This window comes from Micromys minutus, assembly GCF_963924665.1.
Source record: "Micromys minutus genome assembly, chromosome: 17".
NCBI lineage: Eukaryota > Metazoa > Chordata > Mammalia > Rodentia > Muridae > Micromys > Micromys minutus.
The window spans coordinates 51,016,551-51,034,867 of record NC_137952.1 but is presented as its reverse complement, the minus strand read 5'-3'; the positions used below and the strand labels follow the sequence as shown (position 1 = coordinate 51,034,867).

The 18,317-nt window shown below is 45.2% G+C and overlaps 1 protein-coding gene across 1 annotated transcript in view; it reads right to left on the bottom strand.

Moving 5' to 3' along the window:
- Positions 1–18,317, bottom strand: part of CFAP61 (cilia and flagella associated protein 61) — a gene marked incomplete at both ends in the record, with an annotated part of 250,940 nt that overhangs the window by 108,054 nt on the left and 124,569 nt on the right. Inside the window, one exon of the mRNA XM_080930962.1 lies at positions 12,032–12,159. Coding sequence (XP_080787088.1) covers positions 12,032–12,159 — 128 coding nt within the window. The remainder of the gene's footprint in view (positions 1–12,031; positions 12,160–18,317) is intronic.

The following is an 18,317-nucleotide window of genomic DNA, read 5'->3' as shown; positions in this document are numbered from 1 at the left end:
GAATCAACTCCGTCCACACTGAATTGTAACAGTAGGAATTGGAGGACCAGAAACTACATTTCTATACCCCTCTCACCCCCATCCTGGCGGCCCAGCCATGAAGAAGTATAGTCTAGAGTTTCTACTATCAGTAGATTATAGAAAGATCACTCATCATTAACTCTGGGTCTAGGAAGTAAATCGAAGCATACATCCTTAAAATAAAATAAGGAACTTCGAAGTTTCCTTTTTTTAAAAGCCCAAATGCCTTACTATATTGGTAATTTTGGATTATTTCCTTGAAAAGAATTCTCTCCCAAGTACTATAGTTAGAGCTAAGCAAGCTCTTCAGAGCCATTTTCCTCAGTAGATGGTTTAGCCTGGTCTGGCTTTCACACAGTGGCTCTCAGAAGCCCCACCACCCAGAGAAGACAGCCTGCTACAGTTTACATCTTTGATCTTCCCTGGGAACCACATGCTGAAGGCCTGCTCTCCAACCTGAGATGCTACCAGGAGGATATAAAGGAGATGGGGAGGGAAGGGGGAAGATGGAAAGAAAGAAGGGAGGGAGGAACAAGAGAGGAGGGAGGGAGGAAGAAAAGAGAGAAAGATGTAGGAGGCAGGCTGGCCAGATCTTAAAGGAACAAGCTCTTGAACGTTGGTCATAGCCCTTTTCTCCTTTTCTTGGCTCCCTGGACACCATGAGGTGACACCTGTAACACCACATGGTCCCTGCCATGATGCTACCCTTCGCCAAGGCTCAGAGTAATAAAGCCAGAAGACCATGCACCCAAACCTCTGCGCCTGTACCCCCAAACAAACCTTTCTCTTTCTTCAGAGTCTCCTTGAGTACTGTGCCACAGTGCTGGCCTACGGTGAAGCTCCACCTGTCACATCTACTGAGGGACCCAGTCTGGCAGCTTCTTATCCCCCTCAGAGCATCCGTATGTAGTTCTGGTTGTATCCGGATAAATAATTCAGCAGGTACAGTCCTTCTCTGACTCTTTCACAGACACCCCAAATAAGCCTTTCTCAGAACTGAGGGACATTTACATTCACCCCCAGGTTTCTGGCTTGGTCCTGACAGACACGAGGGTCTACACCTCACACGGGCTCCAGAAAACCTTGAAAGCGCTGGGCAGGAGATTACAGCTTTGACTATGGACACAAAGAACAAACAATGAGCTGTATTTGTCAGTGCATCTTTTTAAATCCTAGTAAAAGTTCCTCGTGCTGTTGAAGAGGTGGACAGGTGGGAGTCTCTTACAGCCACAGGAGTGGCACAAAAATTGTCTTTGCCAAACCCTCGCTTTTCCACCACCTCTGTCTATGCTCATGAGCTTTGAAAAGGGCAACAGGAAGAATATCGGTGAGAAATAAGCTAAGAAACAGAGAACGTGAGGGGCACTCTAGTCAGTGACGGGGACTCTGCCCACATCAGCTAAGCTACCACCTGTCACCAGTAAATGGTTTTTCAGCTACCAGTACTCCCCTGCCTCCAGAGGTCAGCCAAAGGGCATCTTCTAAATGTGGGAGCTGAAGGAAGATGCTGGGAGAAGAGACCAGGTTGGCAATCAACAACCAGGACAGCGGTGGGGGAGCAATATCACAGCAGCCTCACCCAGAAGAGGGGCCATTTTCAGCCTTCTCTCTACAAGAGCTCTAGCAAGATGAGGGTCTCCAGCTGACTGACAACTACATTTAGTGGAGGTGGGGGGTGTGCTTTTCTCCCTCCCTTGTCTAAGAGCTATGTTGCCAGACAGTCCCCAAGATTATTTCCAGTCCATACCCTAGACCTTTGTTTGCAGCTCATTTGGAAAGAAAGCAATCCAAGACAGCAGGCGACGTTGTTTTAAAATCACCCCATAATGAAAGTTGAGGATGAAGCGGGCTGAGCCCAGGACCCAGGACCCAGGGGTGCCTGGTCTGCACTTTTGTGGGGTCCTGAAGACCACATCTTAAACCTCCCACCCTTAGCTACAAAGAAGCATCATGAGCCTATGAAAATAGTGATAGACTCCTCCCTGAAAAAGGCATAATAGTGACAAAAAAAAAAAAAAAAAAAAAAAACAAAAACAAAAAAAAAAAAAAAAAACAAAACAGGATTGTGCTTTTGGGGGGATCCTAAGAGTGTGTAACTTGGTATTCAGAGACAGAAAATACTTTTTCTGAAAGAAACGGGAATGATAAATTTAGCCAATGATGATACTTTTAATTAATACTAATTACATTTAAATATTGGGATTGGCTTAGGAAGCCTGGCTGTCATCTGTTCCCTGGGGATGTCCCAGAGCATTCTTTTCTGATGGCTCAATGTTTAGTCCTTCCGCTGTGGGGACCATGGGAGGCTGAGCCACTGTGCTTAGCAGGCTTTCCACATCACAGCTCCTCCCATCCCCCTCCACCAGAATGATCTGGGTACCAGTCCCTGGTGATCTCTCTGTGGTTCCAACACCACAGTAGGGCAAGATGCAACCTGCCTTCACATTTCTGATTCAAGTGCCTGCCTGTTCTCGCTAGGGAGGTTGATATGAGCATGCTGTCATTCTGCTTGTGGCCTGGCGTGAACAAAGCAACCAGGGGGCCACATGCCCCTCGGTTCCTGTGATAGAGACCTACAGGGCAGGGTGCTTGTGATCAACTTGCTCATATTCAAAGTACTGCATCTGGGGGTTGGCTCTGAGATCATCAAGCGCTATTATTAGTCATCTAATTAGTGACAGGCCACACGGAAGGTTTGGGATGTCCCCAGACAAACATAAAGAATATAATTAGGTTGCTGGCCTTAGGCTGGATGCTGCCAGTGACCACAGCTGGGCCAGATACTGAGTGGAACTGTGTCACCTCATAACGGGGTTGTGGTCACTTAGAGTCAGAGCTGCAAAAACTTCCTGGTCCTGAGCTATTCTTTACCCAGGTTTGTTCAACCAGATGAAGGATCGAAGCTCTGTCCATTGGGTTTGTTGTTGCTGCTGCTGCTGTTGCTGTTGTTTTGGGAGAGTGTCTCATTCTGTAATCCTGACTGGCCTGGAATTCAAATGATCTGCCTGCTTCTGCTTCCTGAGCTCGGGGATGAAAGGTGTCCACTGCCACGATTGGTTTGGTTATTTGTGAGCAAATTTTTCTCAATATTAGTAATAGGAGCAATGGGGCAGGCTTTATGGCATCTACCAGCACCTCTTGTGAATATAGTGTATATCTATCTGTCTTAACGTAATGTCATGAGGACACCTCCTAGGGCTGTTTCCATTCAATACTATCCCATGGGTCATTTCTACTTTTTTTTTTTTTTTCTAGTGCCATCTCTGGCTCTTCAAGAAATTTATTTGCCTTGGAATTGACTTAGGAAGGCTCTGACATCAATAGAGAAACAGGAATCATGCAACACAAGAAAATATCATAAGATGCAGAAGCATAGAGGCAGCCATAGTGGAACAGGGTAAAATAGGAACCACTTTAACTTGATGAACTAAAGCCCAAAAGAGTGAGAAGCCATTCTTGCGAATGACGGTGGGGCAAAACATACTGAGTTGGGATACTGTGGGCCAGAGCCTGCGGTGACAGGTGACACCCTTACTCCTGGTCCACAGACCAGGTGGTAACTAAGCATAGAAAAACAAGAAAGGTTTAAAGACCCAACTCCAGTCACAGTCCCCTTTACTGGTATAGCATTTCCATATTCCTTTGTGAACATGATTTTACAAAACCCAATATATTCAAAGCATTGCACACAGGATGAGCAATAAAAATCTATTTGCCAAGCAAATGAGAAATGCAAATAACATAATGTGGCCGCTGATTCATAGAGGAGACGTCCAGTCACAGTTATTCGGATAGGTCTGTGTAAAAGGAGTTGGGGTTCCAGACCATGAATATTCAATCCTGATAAACGGGGCTCAAACACGTTTCCATGAACTAAGACAGGAACCATCGTGATCCACACACTTTTGCCCAATGAGAAAGAAGGTGCTTTTTGTATTGGTTTTTTTTTTTTTGTTTTGTTTGTTTGCAATTCTTATAGTGTAAAGGGAACTCCTTGAGCATTTTCTGCACCCCGCCGGCTGTGGAAACATTCTCCCTGCAGAAAGCTGCCAGGATGCTTGGAGAAGTGACGGATGGTGGAAGGTCAGGTGAGTAATGTGGGTACTGAAAGACTTTACAGCCCAATCCATTCACCTTTTGAAAAGTTGGTTGTGCCTCATGAGACTGGGTCATTATGGAGAAAACTCGGGTTCAGCCTGCTGCCTGATGTGGGCGCGCATTTAGCTTTGAGAAGGGCTTTGGAGGTAACTCGAGACAATTGTCATACCCAATCCAGTTCCCATTGCAAGTCACAACCCAACTGAAAAAAAATGTCACTGTTGCTTCACAGATGTCATGATGACAGTTCAAAATGACAGTTTAAAAAAACAAAAAAAAACAAAAAAAAAAAAAAAAAAAAAAAAAAAAACCCAGCATGAGCTCCTGGGATGTGTGCTTGCTGAGTTTTCCACTTTTCCACTTGGCTCCAAATGCCAGGTACCACATGGCCTCTACTGAGCTCTCTAGCAGCTTTTAGCTGGAAGAGAATCTGCTTCAATAACTGCTCACAACTGGCCCAAGTCAACTTCCAACAGAGGTGACTGCGCTCCTTGCCTTCCTCTGCGAGTTTCTGTTGCCACCGCGCTGTCTGTGAATTAGCAGTCCCTGGTGTGCTGTCTCGGTTACTTTAAGACCCAGTTTGAACTCCAGTTAACTAAACAGTTCAAATTTGCTTTTGGTTTAACATCATTTTCATAGTATAAAGTAAACATGAAACAAACAGAAAGTAATAGTATTAGCAAAAGAAAGACTCATGAAAGTGATATATAACATAACCATATTTACTTAAGAATTCATTCCAATATCCAGTGACAAATCTCAATAATGCAAAAAATGTAATCACTTTTGGAGCAGCCTGATGTTAACAGAAAGAAAGAGCCAAGAAGACACAACACAGATACAAACATTCTCAATACTTTGCAAGCCAAGTTCAAGAACATAATAAGATCAAACACCACGACCAAGTTAGTATCATTCCAGAAATACAGGTATAGTTAAGCACACACACAAATCAATAAATGTATGGCAGCACATGACTATACTTAAAGACATAAATCACATGACCACTAGCAATAGATGCATAAAAGACCAACTTACCATTACTTCATTATAAAAGCCCTAGAGAAATAGAATAGAAGGAATATTCCTCAGCATAATAAAGAATGTATATAACAAACCTATAGCTAACATTGAGCTGAATGAAAAAAAAAGCCTAAATTCAGAAACATGACATACTTTGTCTACTTTTATCCAACACAGTGCTGTAAATCTTATCCAGAGCAAGAATAGAAATAGAAATAAAAGCAGAAGAAGGAGAAGAAGGAGAAGAAGAAGAAGCAGAAGCAGAAGAAGAAGAAGAAGAAGAAGAAGAAGAAGAAGAAGAAGAAGAAGAAGAAGAAGAAGAAGCCACCAAATCATCCCAATTTGAAGACAGTATAAGCTGTTCTTAAAAGACCCTTAGGGCTCCGCTGGGAAAGTCTTAGATCTATGGAACATGTGCAGCAAATTAAAGAAACAGAAAACCAACATATAAAAATCTGTAGTGTTCCTATATACCAGTAATGAACCTGCCAAGAAAAAATTGAGAGTGGGAAATAGCCATTTACAATGTCTTAAAAAAGAAATACCTCAAGAAGTTAAAGGCCTCTGCAATAAAATATTTATCTATTTATTCAATTATTTATTTAGTGAGTGTGTGTGTATATGTGTGTGTGAGTGTGTGTGTCTGAGTGTGTGTGCATGAGTGTCGAGCGCACACACACGTGCTCACAGACCAGAGAAGATGTTCAGTGTCTTCTCTCATTCTCCACAGTAGTCCCTTGAGATGGTCTCAGTGATCCTGAACCCCCCTCCATGTTTGTTCCCTCCCAGCTTGCCAGTGCTGAGGACACAAGCACCTAAGACTATACTAGGCTTGTTACAGGGACTCCGGGCTTTGAAATCAGGACCTTGAGTTTACATAGCAAGCACTCTGACCCACTAAGACATCTCCCCAGCCAGACAACAGAAAGCTTAAAGCACTGAAGAAAGGAAATTGAACACACTATAGATGGAGAGACCGTCCATGCTGATGGATTGGCAGAATAATTACTTATAAAATTACTGAAAGTGGGCTACAGACTCAATACACTTCCCTGTGACAATCCCAACATTCTTCAAAGAACTAGATAAATAATCCTAAAAGTCCTCAGGAGACCAAAAAGACCCTGAGTAGACAAAGAATCCAAACAGAAAGACCAGTGCTGGAAACATCATACCTGGCCTTAGACTATACTACGGAGCTACAGGGCCCCAAATAGCATGAGGCGGGTACAGAAGTACATGAATGTGTTCTGCATCCACCACCTGACTTTCTACACCTGGTAAACACCAGACATCCACGTAGAGAACGGAACAAAGTCTGTACCTCTCAACCTGCACTAAAACTTAACTTGAAACAGATCAAATACCTTAATGTAACACTCAAATTTCTGAAACCTCTAGAAGAAAAAATAGGAAATCGCTTCAAGATGTAGGTGTAGGCAAAAAGGACTTGAGTAGCTAAGGAAATTATGGCAAGAGTTGGCAAACAGGACCCTAAGACATTTAGAAACCCCACAGTCTACAGAATTTGAGAAGTCTTTAGCAACCACACATCTGACAGGAGATTAACACCTGTGATCCACAGACAACTAGAAAAATCCTCAACACCCCCAAGTAATTCAGAAAATAGATGTGCAAATGAATACAACTCATGGTTCTTGAAAGAAAATAGGAGTTTCCAACAAGCACTGAAAAAAGTGTCCAATACCTTCAGCCATCTGGGAAATGCAAACTAGGCCACACTGAGGTTGCTACCATCAAGACTAGAAGTGGGAAGAGGTGTTGGTGAGGTTGTGAGGAAAGAGGAGACCTTACTCACTGCAGAGGGGGGTGTGACTTAGCACCACCACCATGGAAACCAGTATGGAGGTCCGTCAAAGTCCTAAGGCAGAACTACCATACGCCCTGATCTCACTGCCTCTGGGGATGCACAGCCAAAGGCTGGGCATACCACAGACACCTGCGCATGCCTTGTCCACACCAACCAAGGTATTGAACCAGCCTAGATGCTTATCCACGCACGGAGGGACGAAGGAAAGGTGCAAACACAAGGAAGATCTGCTCAGTCCTAGAGAAGAGTGAAGGGTATCATTCGCAGGGTAAAAAGACAGAACTGAGATGTTCAAGTTAAGCAAAATGCGGGCCAAACTCAGAAAGAAATATCATGTTTTCTCTCACATGTAGAATATACACATGTTTATAAACACACACATGCATATACACATGAAATGAAGATGGGAGAGCTATGAGCTGGGAGGAAGGGACTTAAGGGGAGGAGTAGGAGGAACACAGGGGGCGACGGAAGAGAAAAGGGATAAGCTATCACTTTTCTTTCATGTGAAATCTAGATTTAACTACACATGCATGTGCGCACACATACATGTGAAATGAAAGCAGAACAGAGACTGAAGAGAGAAAAAGAACCAATGAGAAGGGAGGCTAATGGGAGCAGGCAGTGTGGGGTAGAGAGAAGAAGGCAGACAGATGCAAACGTGTGACTATGTCATAGTGGAAGCCATTATTTAAGACCCTAAGTAAAAAAAAAAAAAAAAAAAAAAAAAAAAAATATATATATATATATATATATATATATAAACATATATATATAAACTAAAACATATATAGATAAACTAATATATATATATCTAAACTAAAACATATATATAAACATATATAAACTAAAACATATATAGATAAACTAATATATATATATCTAAACTAAAACATATATATATAAACTAAAACATATATATAAACTAAAACATGTATATATAAACTAATATATATAAACTAAAACATATATATATAAACCAATATATATCTAAAGTAAAACATATATATATATAAACATATATATAAACTAAAACATATATATATAAACTGATATATATAAAGTAAAACATATATATAAACACATATATATAAACTAAAACATATATATATATAAACTGAAATATATATATAAACTAAAACATATATATGTGTGTGTGTGTGTGTATATATATGTATATATATATATATATATGCAAATATAAATAACAGGTAAAACATGGCGTCTCCCCAGCTGGAGTTAGAGTCTTGCCGTGTATTCCAGGCCTGAACTCACTATGCAGACCTGGCTAACCTGGAACTCTGGCAATCCTCCTGTCTCAGCCTGAGTGGGGTGATTGCAGGCTGAGACACAAGTCCTTTAGTCTTCCTTTCTTTGTGAGGCAGTGCCTTTTGCTTCCTGGTGCAGGCAGAGATTCCCTAATTGCCTCTTGATTGGGTTGATAAAGACCGCAGAAGCTAATCACTGGGCAAAGGATAAGGCAGGATTTCCAGACCGGACAGGAAGGGAAGGGGACAGAGAGAACTGGGGGTCAGACCGGGGGGTGGAGCGGATAAGAGGCTGCAGACATGTGGGTCTCTGGGGGCGCTGACCGTTTGCAGCCTCCGCAGGGGCAGCGAAGGCCAAGGAGGATAGGGCAGGATGTTCTCCACTCTGCCTCTGAGTTATCCAGTGAGTTTTAAAATATAAACGTCTCCAGTGTTTTCCTTCCATGGGGTAAGGGGGCCGCTGCCGGCACTGGCCAGAGAACAAAGAGCGACCTGGGGAAGCTAGCTAGCCGTGGAAGCTGGGCAACACGGCCATTGCTGACATCAGGCAAGAAGGGGCGGGCTTTGGGGACACGGGTGGTGGCTGTTCTCAGAGCGTGGCCGGAGCAAGTGTGGTTTATAAAATCACATGCAATGCCCTGGGAAGGGTCCCTGGCTTCACTAAGATGTTCTGTGGTTGGAACCAGTCTTGACCTGATCTTTGACCTGTGCATTTTAATCTAAGAACGCGGAGATCATTTTTAGCCTCAACTATGGCTGGCCAAGTTGCTTGCCTAGGGCTGCCGAACCCGAAGGTCCCATGCTGTGACATTATGCCAGCACAGATGACAGGGTGGCTCTGGGGCCACATGCTTTGTCACTGATGGTAACACGTAGGCCAACTCCCAATGATGTCCTTTCTCCATTTCTCAGCCAGTGAAGTTCTCAAGATCTTACTAAGGGCAGTGCTGGCAGAAAAGTCAGTCAAACACCCAGATGCCTCAAACCACGAGCTTTCTGTCCCAGAGAGCCAGGCAGTGGCTGGCTCACGACCCCATTCGAACTGCAACTTAAGAAAAGCACTGGGCCATCACCTGGATGTCCTGAGCATTGTGAAATACACCCACGATTCCCATGAACATGCCTTCATGCCCGTCTTTCTCCAATCAATCTTGTACACCACAATCCATCTTTCATGACAAAAGCCAGCACTTTCTTCCTGTACGTCCCCTGTTCCAGCTGGACTGCACCTTCCTTTCCTATAGCAACTGCTGACTCTCAGAGTCCGTGCCTTGGCAGAGCAGGTGGAGAGAAGGACAAACCACCCGTACAGAAGGCACTGCACTGGCCCTTCCTCGGCGTTCCTCCTGGCTGCGTCCCCACAGTGGCTTTGGTACTCTGGTGCAGAGGACCTTCAGGAGAAAACAAATCACCTGTACTGGCCTTCACTCTGCGTGACCTTGCACGCCCTCCCTCATGGGACTTCTGGAAGCTGCAAAAAGAGCTGAGAGCAAGGCTCCTCTACCCAACAATGGTGGGGCCACAAGGCTAGGCCCTGGGGGGGCAGTGTGGGGGGAGGCATCGAGCTAGGATGCTGGTGTATGCATCCAGAGAAGCACCTAACATGCCATCTGGTATTGGCAACTCTAGAGGCCATGCCATAGGAAAGATGCAGGGTTGTCTCAAAGCCAAACTCCTGAAGACATGAGGATATGGTCCCACAGATGTATGGAAGCTAAGGTTCAGATAGAACTTTATCATCACCACCATCATCACCATCACCACCATCATCATCATCCTCAAACAGGTGTGGTAGCATGCGCCATAATCCCAGCAAATGAAACACAGTGAGGGCACACCCCTTACATTTCCTTTTCTCACTCTAGCCTCCAAACTCTCCCATGACCTAGAACATGGGTGCTGACTTTTCGCAAACCACTTTAGCTGTCTCACAGCACTCAAGCATTGGCCAAGCTACGACAGGGGGACGGTGCCCGGGCCGACTGAAAGGAAGAGGTGTGTGCTTTGCCACTTCTTACACAGCAAGGATGGAAGAGCAAAGCATGTCTGTCATGTCACTCGGTGACAGATCTGAAGGGACGCCTGTACCGGGCTTCCGGTGGCCTCCCCAGAAAAGCGCACATTAAGCCATTTGAGTTAGCAAGGCAACTTCCCCACCCTAACCCTCGCTTCGAAAATTCAGATTTAGTGCTCACGGGTAGGTAGCGTTTGGTAAAATGCCTTCAATTTCATTGCAGGCCCAATTGTGTAGAAATTTAGTTCGAGTGGCAAGTAAACCCGTGGAGTGAACTATGCCGTAAGTTACTATGGTGACTGCTAATTTAAAATAATTAGAGAGAATAATGAGCGAACTGTTTCCTCTCTCGAGGATTAGAGATCGGTAAGCCGATACCCGTCTCCTTCTCGGGGCCGTAATCTCTGTAATGAAGACAGAGTCTCGAGTGCTTTAAAAAGGTCTCTCTGATGGGGGAGTTTAATCGACCCAGTACTTCTACCAGAACTTATATTCGCTTTTATTGAATCTAAGTCAATTCCATAAGAGGGAAATTACATGTGTATATCTTAATGCAATCATTTTAAGCAGAGCATTACAGGCAAATGAGGATTTAAGACCTGTTGGTAAGCATTTCTTGACTTGCCCGATTTCCCCACCCAACTAATCCGTCACTCCGTTATGGGCTGCATCAGGGTTGCTGTTCAGGGACTTGAGAGTTAAACACCCCAACTACAGCCAGCACCCACAGAGAAGTGCATGCTCTGTGCTCCTCGTGACTTCCCTCTGCCACTACCCACAATGCATTTCTGGTTAACTTAGGTTATCTTCTACCGAGTCCAGCAAGTTGGTTAGAAAGCTAAACAGTAAACTGGTTTCCTTTCCTTTTCTGCTACATGTGACCTCAGATGAGCAAGATGTCTGGTGGGGTTGACTCATCTTGTTAGCCAGACATAAAGAGTTTTTGGGGTCCCCAGCTAAATCCCCCCCCCAGAAACCCCATTCATCCTCTGGGACTAACTGTTGGCTTCAAGAAAAGTAACATGAGCTGGATTTCCTGTCCCCCTCTGGCTTTTAAGCTTATACACACACACACACACACACACACACACACACACACACAGAGTAAATAAATGCAATAAAAAGTTGCTAGGCATGGTGGCACACACCCTTAATATTAGCACTTGGGAGGCAGAGGCAGAGGTGGGCAGATCTATGTGAGTTTGAGCCAAGGTTGGATAAACTATGAGTGTATGCTGTACCAGTTTCGTTGCAGTGTCTCAGGTTCACACCCTCTCCCCACTTTGGAGTTTCTGACTCTGTCTGCCCGGTGTGGGTGTTAGGGATCTAAATCCTCACTGAATTATTAATGCTATTCCTATGGTTGCCTCGAGGAAAGCAAACACAGGCGGAACAGGGCGAACAGAGGCTTTCTGGAAGGGGTCTGATGGCACCACTTTTATGCCACACGATCCTTGCTGAGGTGCTCAAATGTGCGACAGAGGCCCGTGATAGTCATAAACGACACAAAGAAAGTGATAATAGGTGTGATCAGTGAGTACCACTAACAAACCATCCACACAGCTCTGCGGTGGGCTGGCAAACAAACTCAAAGTCTGTTTGCTCGTGTGGGAATAGGGTCCCCCATGTCCCAGCAGTTACCACGAATTATGAAACCAACCCTTTGCAGGGAACCAGACCCAATAAGGGGCGTGCAAATGAAGTGGGCCAATAAGTTGTACAAGCAAAGAATTATTTCCCAAAATTAAACAGATAAATCAGAGCGAGAGAACTCACCAGAACACCAATGTCTCTAGGAATGAAATTCCAACACTGGACGCACCAACCACAACAATTCTGGCATTGACCGTGACTTTTGGTTCTAACGTTAGTTTTCTGTTGGTGTGGTTCAAGGCATAACTCACCTGCAAGGAGACAAAGAGAAAGAAAAACTTGAGGAAGACCTCGCTGGGTCAGCACCCCAGGTGAACGATTACAAGACGTTATTAAACCAACACTCTGCAGGAAATCAAGCCCCAATAATGGCCATGCAGTGGTCATGGAAAAGTGGCTTCAAGTGCTTTTTAGAAATGAATGTGGTGCTGGAGGAGTGGTTCAGTGCAAACGGCATACTCCAGTTTCAGGCAGTAAGTCCTCTTCTGGCTTCCACAGGAACCTGCTCACATGCGGTGCACATAAACTCACAAGCATACACATACATTAAAAACAAATAGAGAAGTGTTTAAGAAATGTAACAGTATAATAACTTGCCTAGGCTCTGTCACATAAAAGAGATTGATTTGGGTGTTTTGTCTAGTTGATAGTTTATTAACACCCACAGTCCTTATTGATAGAGATGGTGATAGGTTTTTGTTTTGTTTTTAAGATTTATTTATCTTATGAAAATGACCACACAGTCCTTGACACGCCAGCAGAGGGCATCAGATCCAATTACAGACGGTTGTGAGCCACCATGTGGTTGCTGAGAATTGAACTCATGACCTTTGGAGGAGCAGCCAGCGCTCTTAACCCCTGAGCCGTCTCCCCAGCCCCGATTTGAGTGAAATTAAATTACATTACTTGAAGCCAAGGACTCTCCCCCTCTGTAGCCTTCACACTGGTTAACAGTCAGTGCTCTGCAGTCAGTAGATCCCTGATAGCATTTGTTGAATGGCAAACGGTTGCTGAATGATAAAAACGTGTTAAACACTAAGGGCCGTGAAGTCTTCAGGAGCCCCAGTGTCAGAGGAACTCTCGGGAGCACAGACAATAACTGTGGTCCCTTTAAAACCCACATTTGCAAAATGACCCTGATAACATGCTTGGCTGGTTTAACCTGAAGAGGCTGGACAATAATAAAAAAAAGTCTTTACAGAGAGGGAGTGTGTCTGGTAAGATGGAGGTGTGATTCTTGAAAGAAAATAGGTAACATGCCTAAAGTCATTGGTTCTATTTTTAATTCAACACACACTTTGATTTGGTGATACTTGATACCATGTGTCTAGAGAGTTATCTGACATCTCCTAAGGAAAATGGAGGCCAGAGTTAGAGGAATGGCTGGGTGGGTGAGTGGATGGATGGGTGGGTGGATGGATGAATGGATGGATGGGTGGATGAATGGACTGATGGATGAATAGATGGATCTCCTTTCACTGATAAGTTACATAATCCTAACTCCTCCTTACTGATTAGCCTAGTACATAAAACACATAATCTAGGTTGGCCTAGTCAGAGTGAAGCCCAGAGTTGTGTGACCCCACAAGGTGGAGATGTGAACCCAGAATGGCCACCTTACTCTCTGCCCCACCCCGCCTCTGATAAGAAACAGCTGAGGCTTAGTCCCAGAGCAGCAGTGGTGTGTGAGAAAGGCAGGTGAAAATCAGCGACGTCTGAAACATGCTTACTATCCAGAAACAGATTCCTTGGCAGCTGTGGTCTTCAAAACCGACAGGGCTGGACATCCTGACAGCTAAAGAAGGTGGCCTTTGCCTGTTCCTCTAAGAAAAATGCTGTTTCTTTGTTAACCAATCCGGGATAGTGAGAGATAAAATCCAGGCGCTACAATCAGACGTACAGAATTCCAGGGAATGTGAGACCTCCAGTTCTTGGACCTTCGAAAACCCTATATGGAAGTGGATACTCCCCTTCGTGACGCCCTTTCTAGTTATCTTTGTGGCATTACTATTCACTCCCTGACTTACCAATCTTGTTTCTACATTCCTTCAACGACAGATACAAAACATTTCTAAACAAACTACGAATCAGTTCCTGTTACAGTATTAGCAGACACTGTCCACGGAGGAGCCCGATGCGAACATTTACGAAGCAGACCCCAATGGTGAAAACCAGCTATACCCCTACGACACCCCAAGACAGCAGGAAGTAGTTTAAGAGATCCAGAGCCCCTATTCCCTTCTCACCATTGGCCTCCGCCCTCCCCCTTTTTCTTCTTTTTATGATAAGCAAAAGGGAGGAATATTGGCATTAGGACAGCTCCTAACCCCAGTGATGGCGCCACCTAAGGGTGACAGGGACCTGGTGCATCCATCACCATGGAAACAGCCAAGCATTCCCAGTATACATGGGTTCAGAAGCCCACCTCCACCTGGGAGCAAATGACATCACTACCCCCATAAAAGACCCGAACCCCTCCCCCGTTTCTCTCTCCTCCTGACCCCGACCCCTGTCTCGTCATTCTATTAAACCTCTCCACATGGAACCGTGTTGGTTTGGTGTGGTTTGTCCAGGCTTGAGCTGAGAAATCTATTTAACAACACTTCCTGTTTCCAGGCCAAACAAATCCTACGCTGGAGCCCAACACTCAGTTGAGCAACGTTACTCATCTCAGATGGAAGGATATTAGGTTATAAAAGCAAAGGCACAGCCTCGGGAGGGGTGGCAGGTGGGAACGACCGAGTACACTGTGCTTCCCTTGTCACTCGGCTGCACACGCCACTGCCAGCTTCCTAGGTTGCTACATTTCCTATTAAAAAGTGCGGTTCTTGAAAAAAGCATCTGCTAGGCAAGACATCGAGTTCAGCCAGGTTATGAGTGGTCCAGGATTTCGCACACACCGGTCTACTGTACTCAGCCTAATTTCTGAGACAAGCAGGCTTCAGTTAGTTTGGCCAGTCTTGGGAGTGAGGTGCCGAGGCTGTTAGGACGTCATCTCTCCCTGCAGGGTCTAATGGACAGATTTAAAATGCAAGCATCCTAACCGAGGTCAAAAGCCAAGCTTCCTTCCATTAGCAGGTAGGCTGGGATATTCTCCACGTCTGGCCTCAGCTCTGTGGGAAGTGTAAACTAGCATGGAACCACTGGCAGTAATGAAATTCCCTGGTAAAGAATTAGACATCCTTCAGGAACCGGCTCCAGTTTCACGGATACAAAGGCAGACTAAGCCAAGCAGAATGGCTTTTGTTTCCCTACACAATAGCATTAACACCAACAGCTGCCAGGCCTCAGAAATCACCTTTCTAACTGCTAAATATGCAGAGCGGCTTCAGGTGTCAAAATACTGATCAGTACCAGGTAGGGGCGGTGTCTCAGGAGACTGACATGTATCACAATGTTGCTCCTGTTAACGCAATTTTGTCTCCAGGTTTGGATTAAAAACACACTTGTTGTCATAGAATTAATGTTAGAATTCTGTAGACCCCACCCCACAGTTACCTGGCAAGAGCCAGGTGTGCTCCGCCCCACAGTTACTTGGCACTGTAAAAGGGGCTGCTTGCCCCCTTCGAATGCTCTTGCTCTTACCCCTTTGTCTCTCCTCTCCCCATTCCCTTCCCCCTCTCTCCATGTGCACAGGACCACTCTTCTCCTTTCTCTCTCTGCCCCTACTACCCACGTAACTCCCCTTCCCATGTCCTGAATAAACTCTATTCTATACTATATTGTCCTGTGACTTGTCCCTCAGGGGGAAGGGAGATGCCTCAACATGGCTCTGCCAGAGGCTCCCCTCCCCCCACACCTCACCACATCCCACAGAACATGCTCTCTTTATCTTTTTCCTAACATTGGTGCCGAAATCCGGGACGTATCTTTTCTTTATCTTTTTATAAACACATCAATTAAGGCTCCTAAAGTAAGGGGGTGGAGGGGAGGGATGGCAAAGCTATCTTTTTAAAAAGTTTGTTGATGCAGTTATAAATGCCTCAAGATTTTTCTCTGCCCAACATACAAGCCTCCTTTGGTGACAAGTCACAAGCAGGTGGGCCGTGCCACTTCTGCCTTTAAAGGACCCGGTTTTCCCTGTAAGCAAGAAGCAGGGTGCTGCTTAGAGTCTTTCCTCTATGTTGCTTCCAACTGTTAAGCCTGTGTGGGAATAAAACCCAGGGTCAGGTGAGGTCGTGCCCGTCTCTTAGCTGCTACATACACAGGAGCCCAAGGAAGGAGGACCGAGAGTCCCAGGCCGGACTGGGCAACAGGGTTAGCCCCTTTCTCAAGACAACCAAAGGAACCAGATAAGGAAGTCCTCTGAACCATGCCAGCTGTGTGTTTTCATGGTGAGCATCTACCCCACCCACCAAAAATGCCTCACAAGTAGGAGACCCCTTGTGGGGCCCAACTACCTTAACAATAAACGTCAGGTGAAAGTCTTATCTACGATGCTGGTTTTACGTGTTGTTATTTTACTTTTTAAATATAGTCTCATGTAGCTTGGACTGGCTTCAAATTCACTATGTAGACAGACAAGGGTAATTTTGAAGTTTTGGTCCACCTGCCTGCACCTCCCAAGTGCTGGGATCACGGGTGTGAGCCAGCAGACACATTTTTATGTAGTAGTCAAGATAACTGAAGTCTATGTGCTTTCTTAGACAAAGGGACGGTTCCCACCATCGCATGACCATGTACTCCGGCAGGAAGGACTAACCATAGGTCATGGCGTACACAGTAGATGGTCTTTAAAATCAACTTCACTCTGGCAATGACTTTAAGACCTTACATCCTGTCCCGGAAATAGAAAAAGAAACAATAATATGGGAGAGTTGAGATATTCCTGAGCTGAACTTGGAGGTGTGGGAAACACAGTCCAGGTAAGGTAGGAGCTGTGAAGGGCTGAGATAAGAAACTGGGAAGATAATTATCATTTCCCACGAGTGTCTGAGCATAGCAGACTGGCTGTGAGCATGATAAGGTGGTAGTGGTAGGGGGGGTGTGTCTGTGTGTGTCTGTGTGTCTCTGTGTCTGTGAGTGTGTTTCATAGGTCATGGCACATGTGTGGAAGTCAGAGCACAATTTGCAGAAGTCTGTTCTCGTTGGCATTTAGTCTAGGCTCTGCCCCCAGTTACCTGGCAACAGCCACGTGTGCCTGATTCGCTAAAGGGGTTGCTTGGCCCCTCCCCCCTCTCTCTCTCCTGCTCTGTCCTCTTGCTTCTGTTTTCCCTCTCTCCCTATTCTCCCCACGGCCTCCATGTGCTCATGGCCAGCCTCTTCTCTACTCTACTTCTTCCTCTCTCTCTCTCTCTCTCTCTGCCTTTCTCTCTCTCTCTCCCCTCAATTCCCCTCCCCATACCCTGAATAAACTCTATTCTGCCCACTACACCATCTTGTGGCTAGTCCCTCAGGGGAAAGGGGGGCCTCAGCCAGGGCCCTTCCCCCACACCTGACTACACAGCCGTCAAACATATTCCTGTCTCTCATCTTTTCATAAAACAGAACAGTTCTAATCTTCTCCCACCTAAGTCCAGGAAACTGAACATGCATCAGCAGGCTTGTGGGCAACTCTAGGGCTCGTAGGTCTGATTTGTTTTCGTTCTTTCCTGCCATGATCTGACCTAGATGTCTTTGCTCTGTGAGGTTGGGATTTCTTCTGCTTGCTCCTGCATTGTCTGAACTCACCCTTCTGGTCCCCACATCTTGGGTCACTCAGGAACTGATGAAAGCTCAGACACCCTTATAAACTTCCCTCCATGGATATGGTGTTTGTGTGTGTGGTGGGGTGCTAGAAAGAGGTGAGATGTGTGTGTGTGTGTGTGTGTAGTATTTGTGTATGGTGTGTGTATATAGTATTTGTGTATGGTGTGTGTGTGTAGTATTTGTGTATGGTGTGTGTGTGTGTGTGTGTAGTATTTGTGTATGGTGTGTGTGTGTGTAGTATTTGTGTATGGTGTGTGTGTGTGTAGTATTTGTGTATGGTGTGTGTGTGTGTGTAGTATTTGTGTATGGTGTGTGTGTGTAATATTTGTGTATGGTGTGTGTGTGTGTGTGTGTGTGTGTGTGTAGTATTTGTGTTTGGTGTGTGTGTGTGTGTAGTATTTGTGTATGGTGTGTGTGTGTAGTATTTGTGTATGGTGTGTGTGTGTGTAGTGTAGTATTTGTGTATGGTGTGTGGGTGTGTTTGTGATGTTTTGTAAGGTGGCAGCATGCTGTGGCAGCAAGGGACACCTTAGTGAGCCCACGCTGAGACACCCCTCCCTCCTGAGGTTATCAGTCCTATGGCGAGTCTGGTATAAAATGAAGTTTATTTAGGGCATGAGAAGGGAAGGGAGTGGAGGCAGAGTATGAAAGGGGACAGAATAAAAAAGAAAGAGGAGAGAGAAAGTAGGGAAGAGGCCAGCCAGGAACACACGGAGCGGGG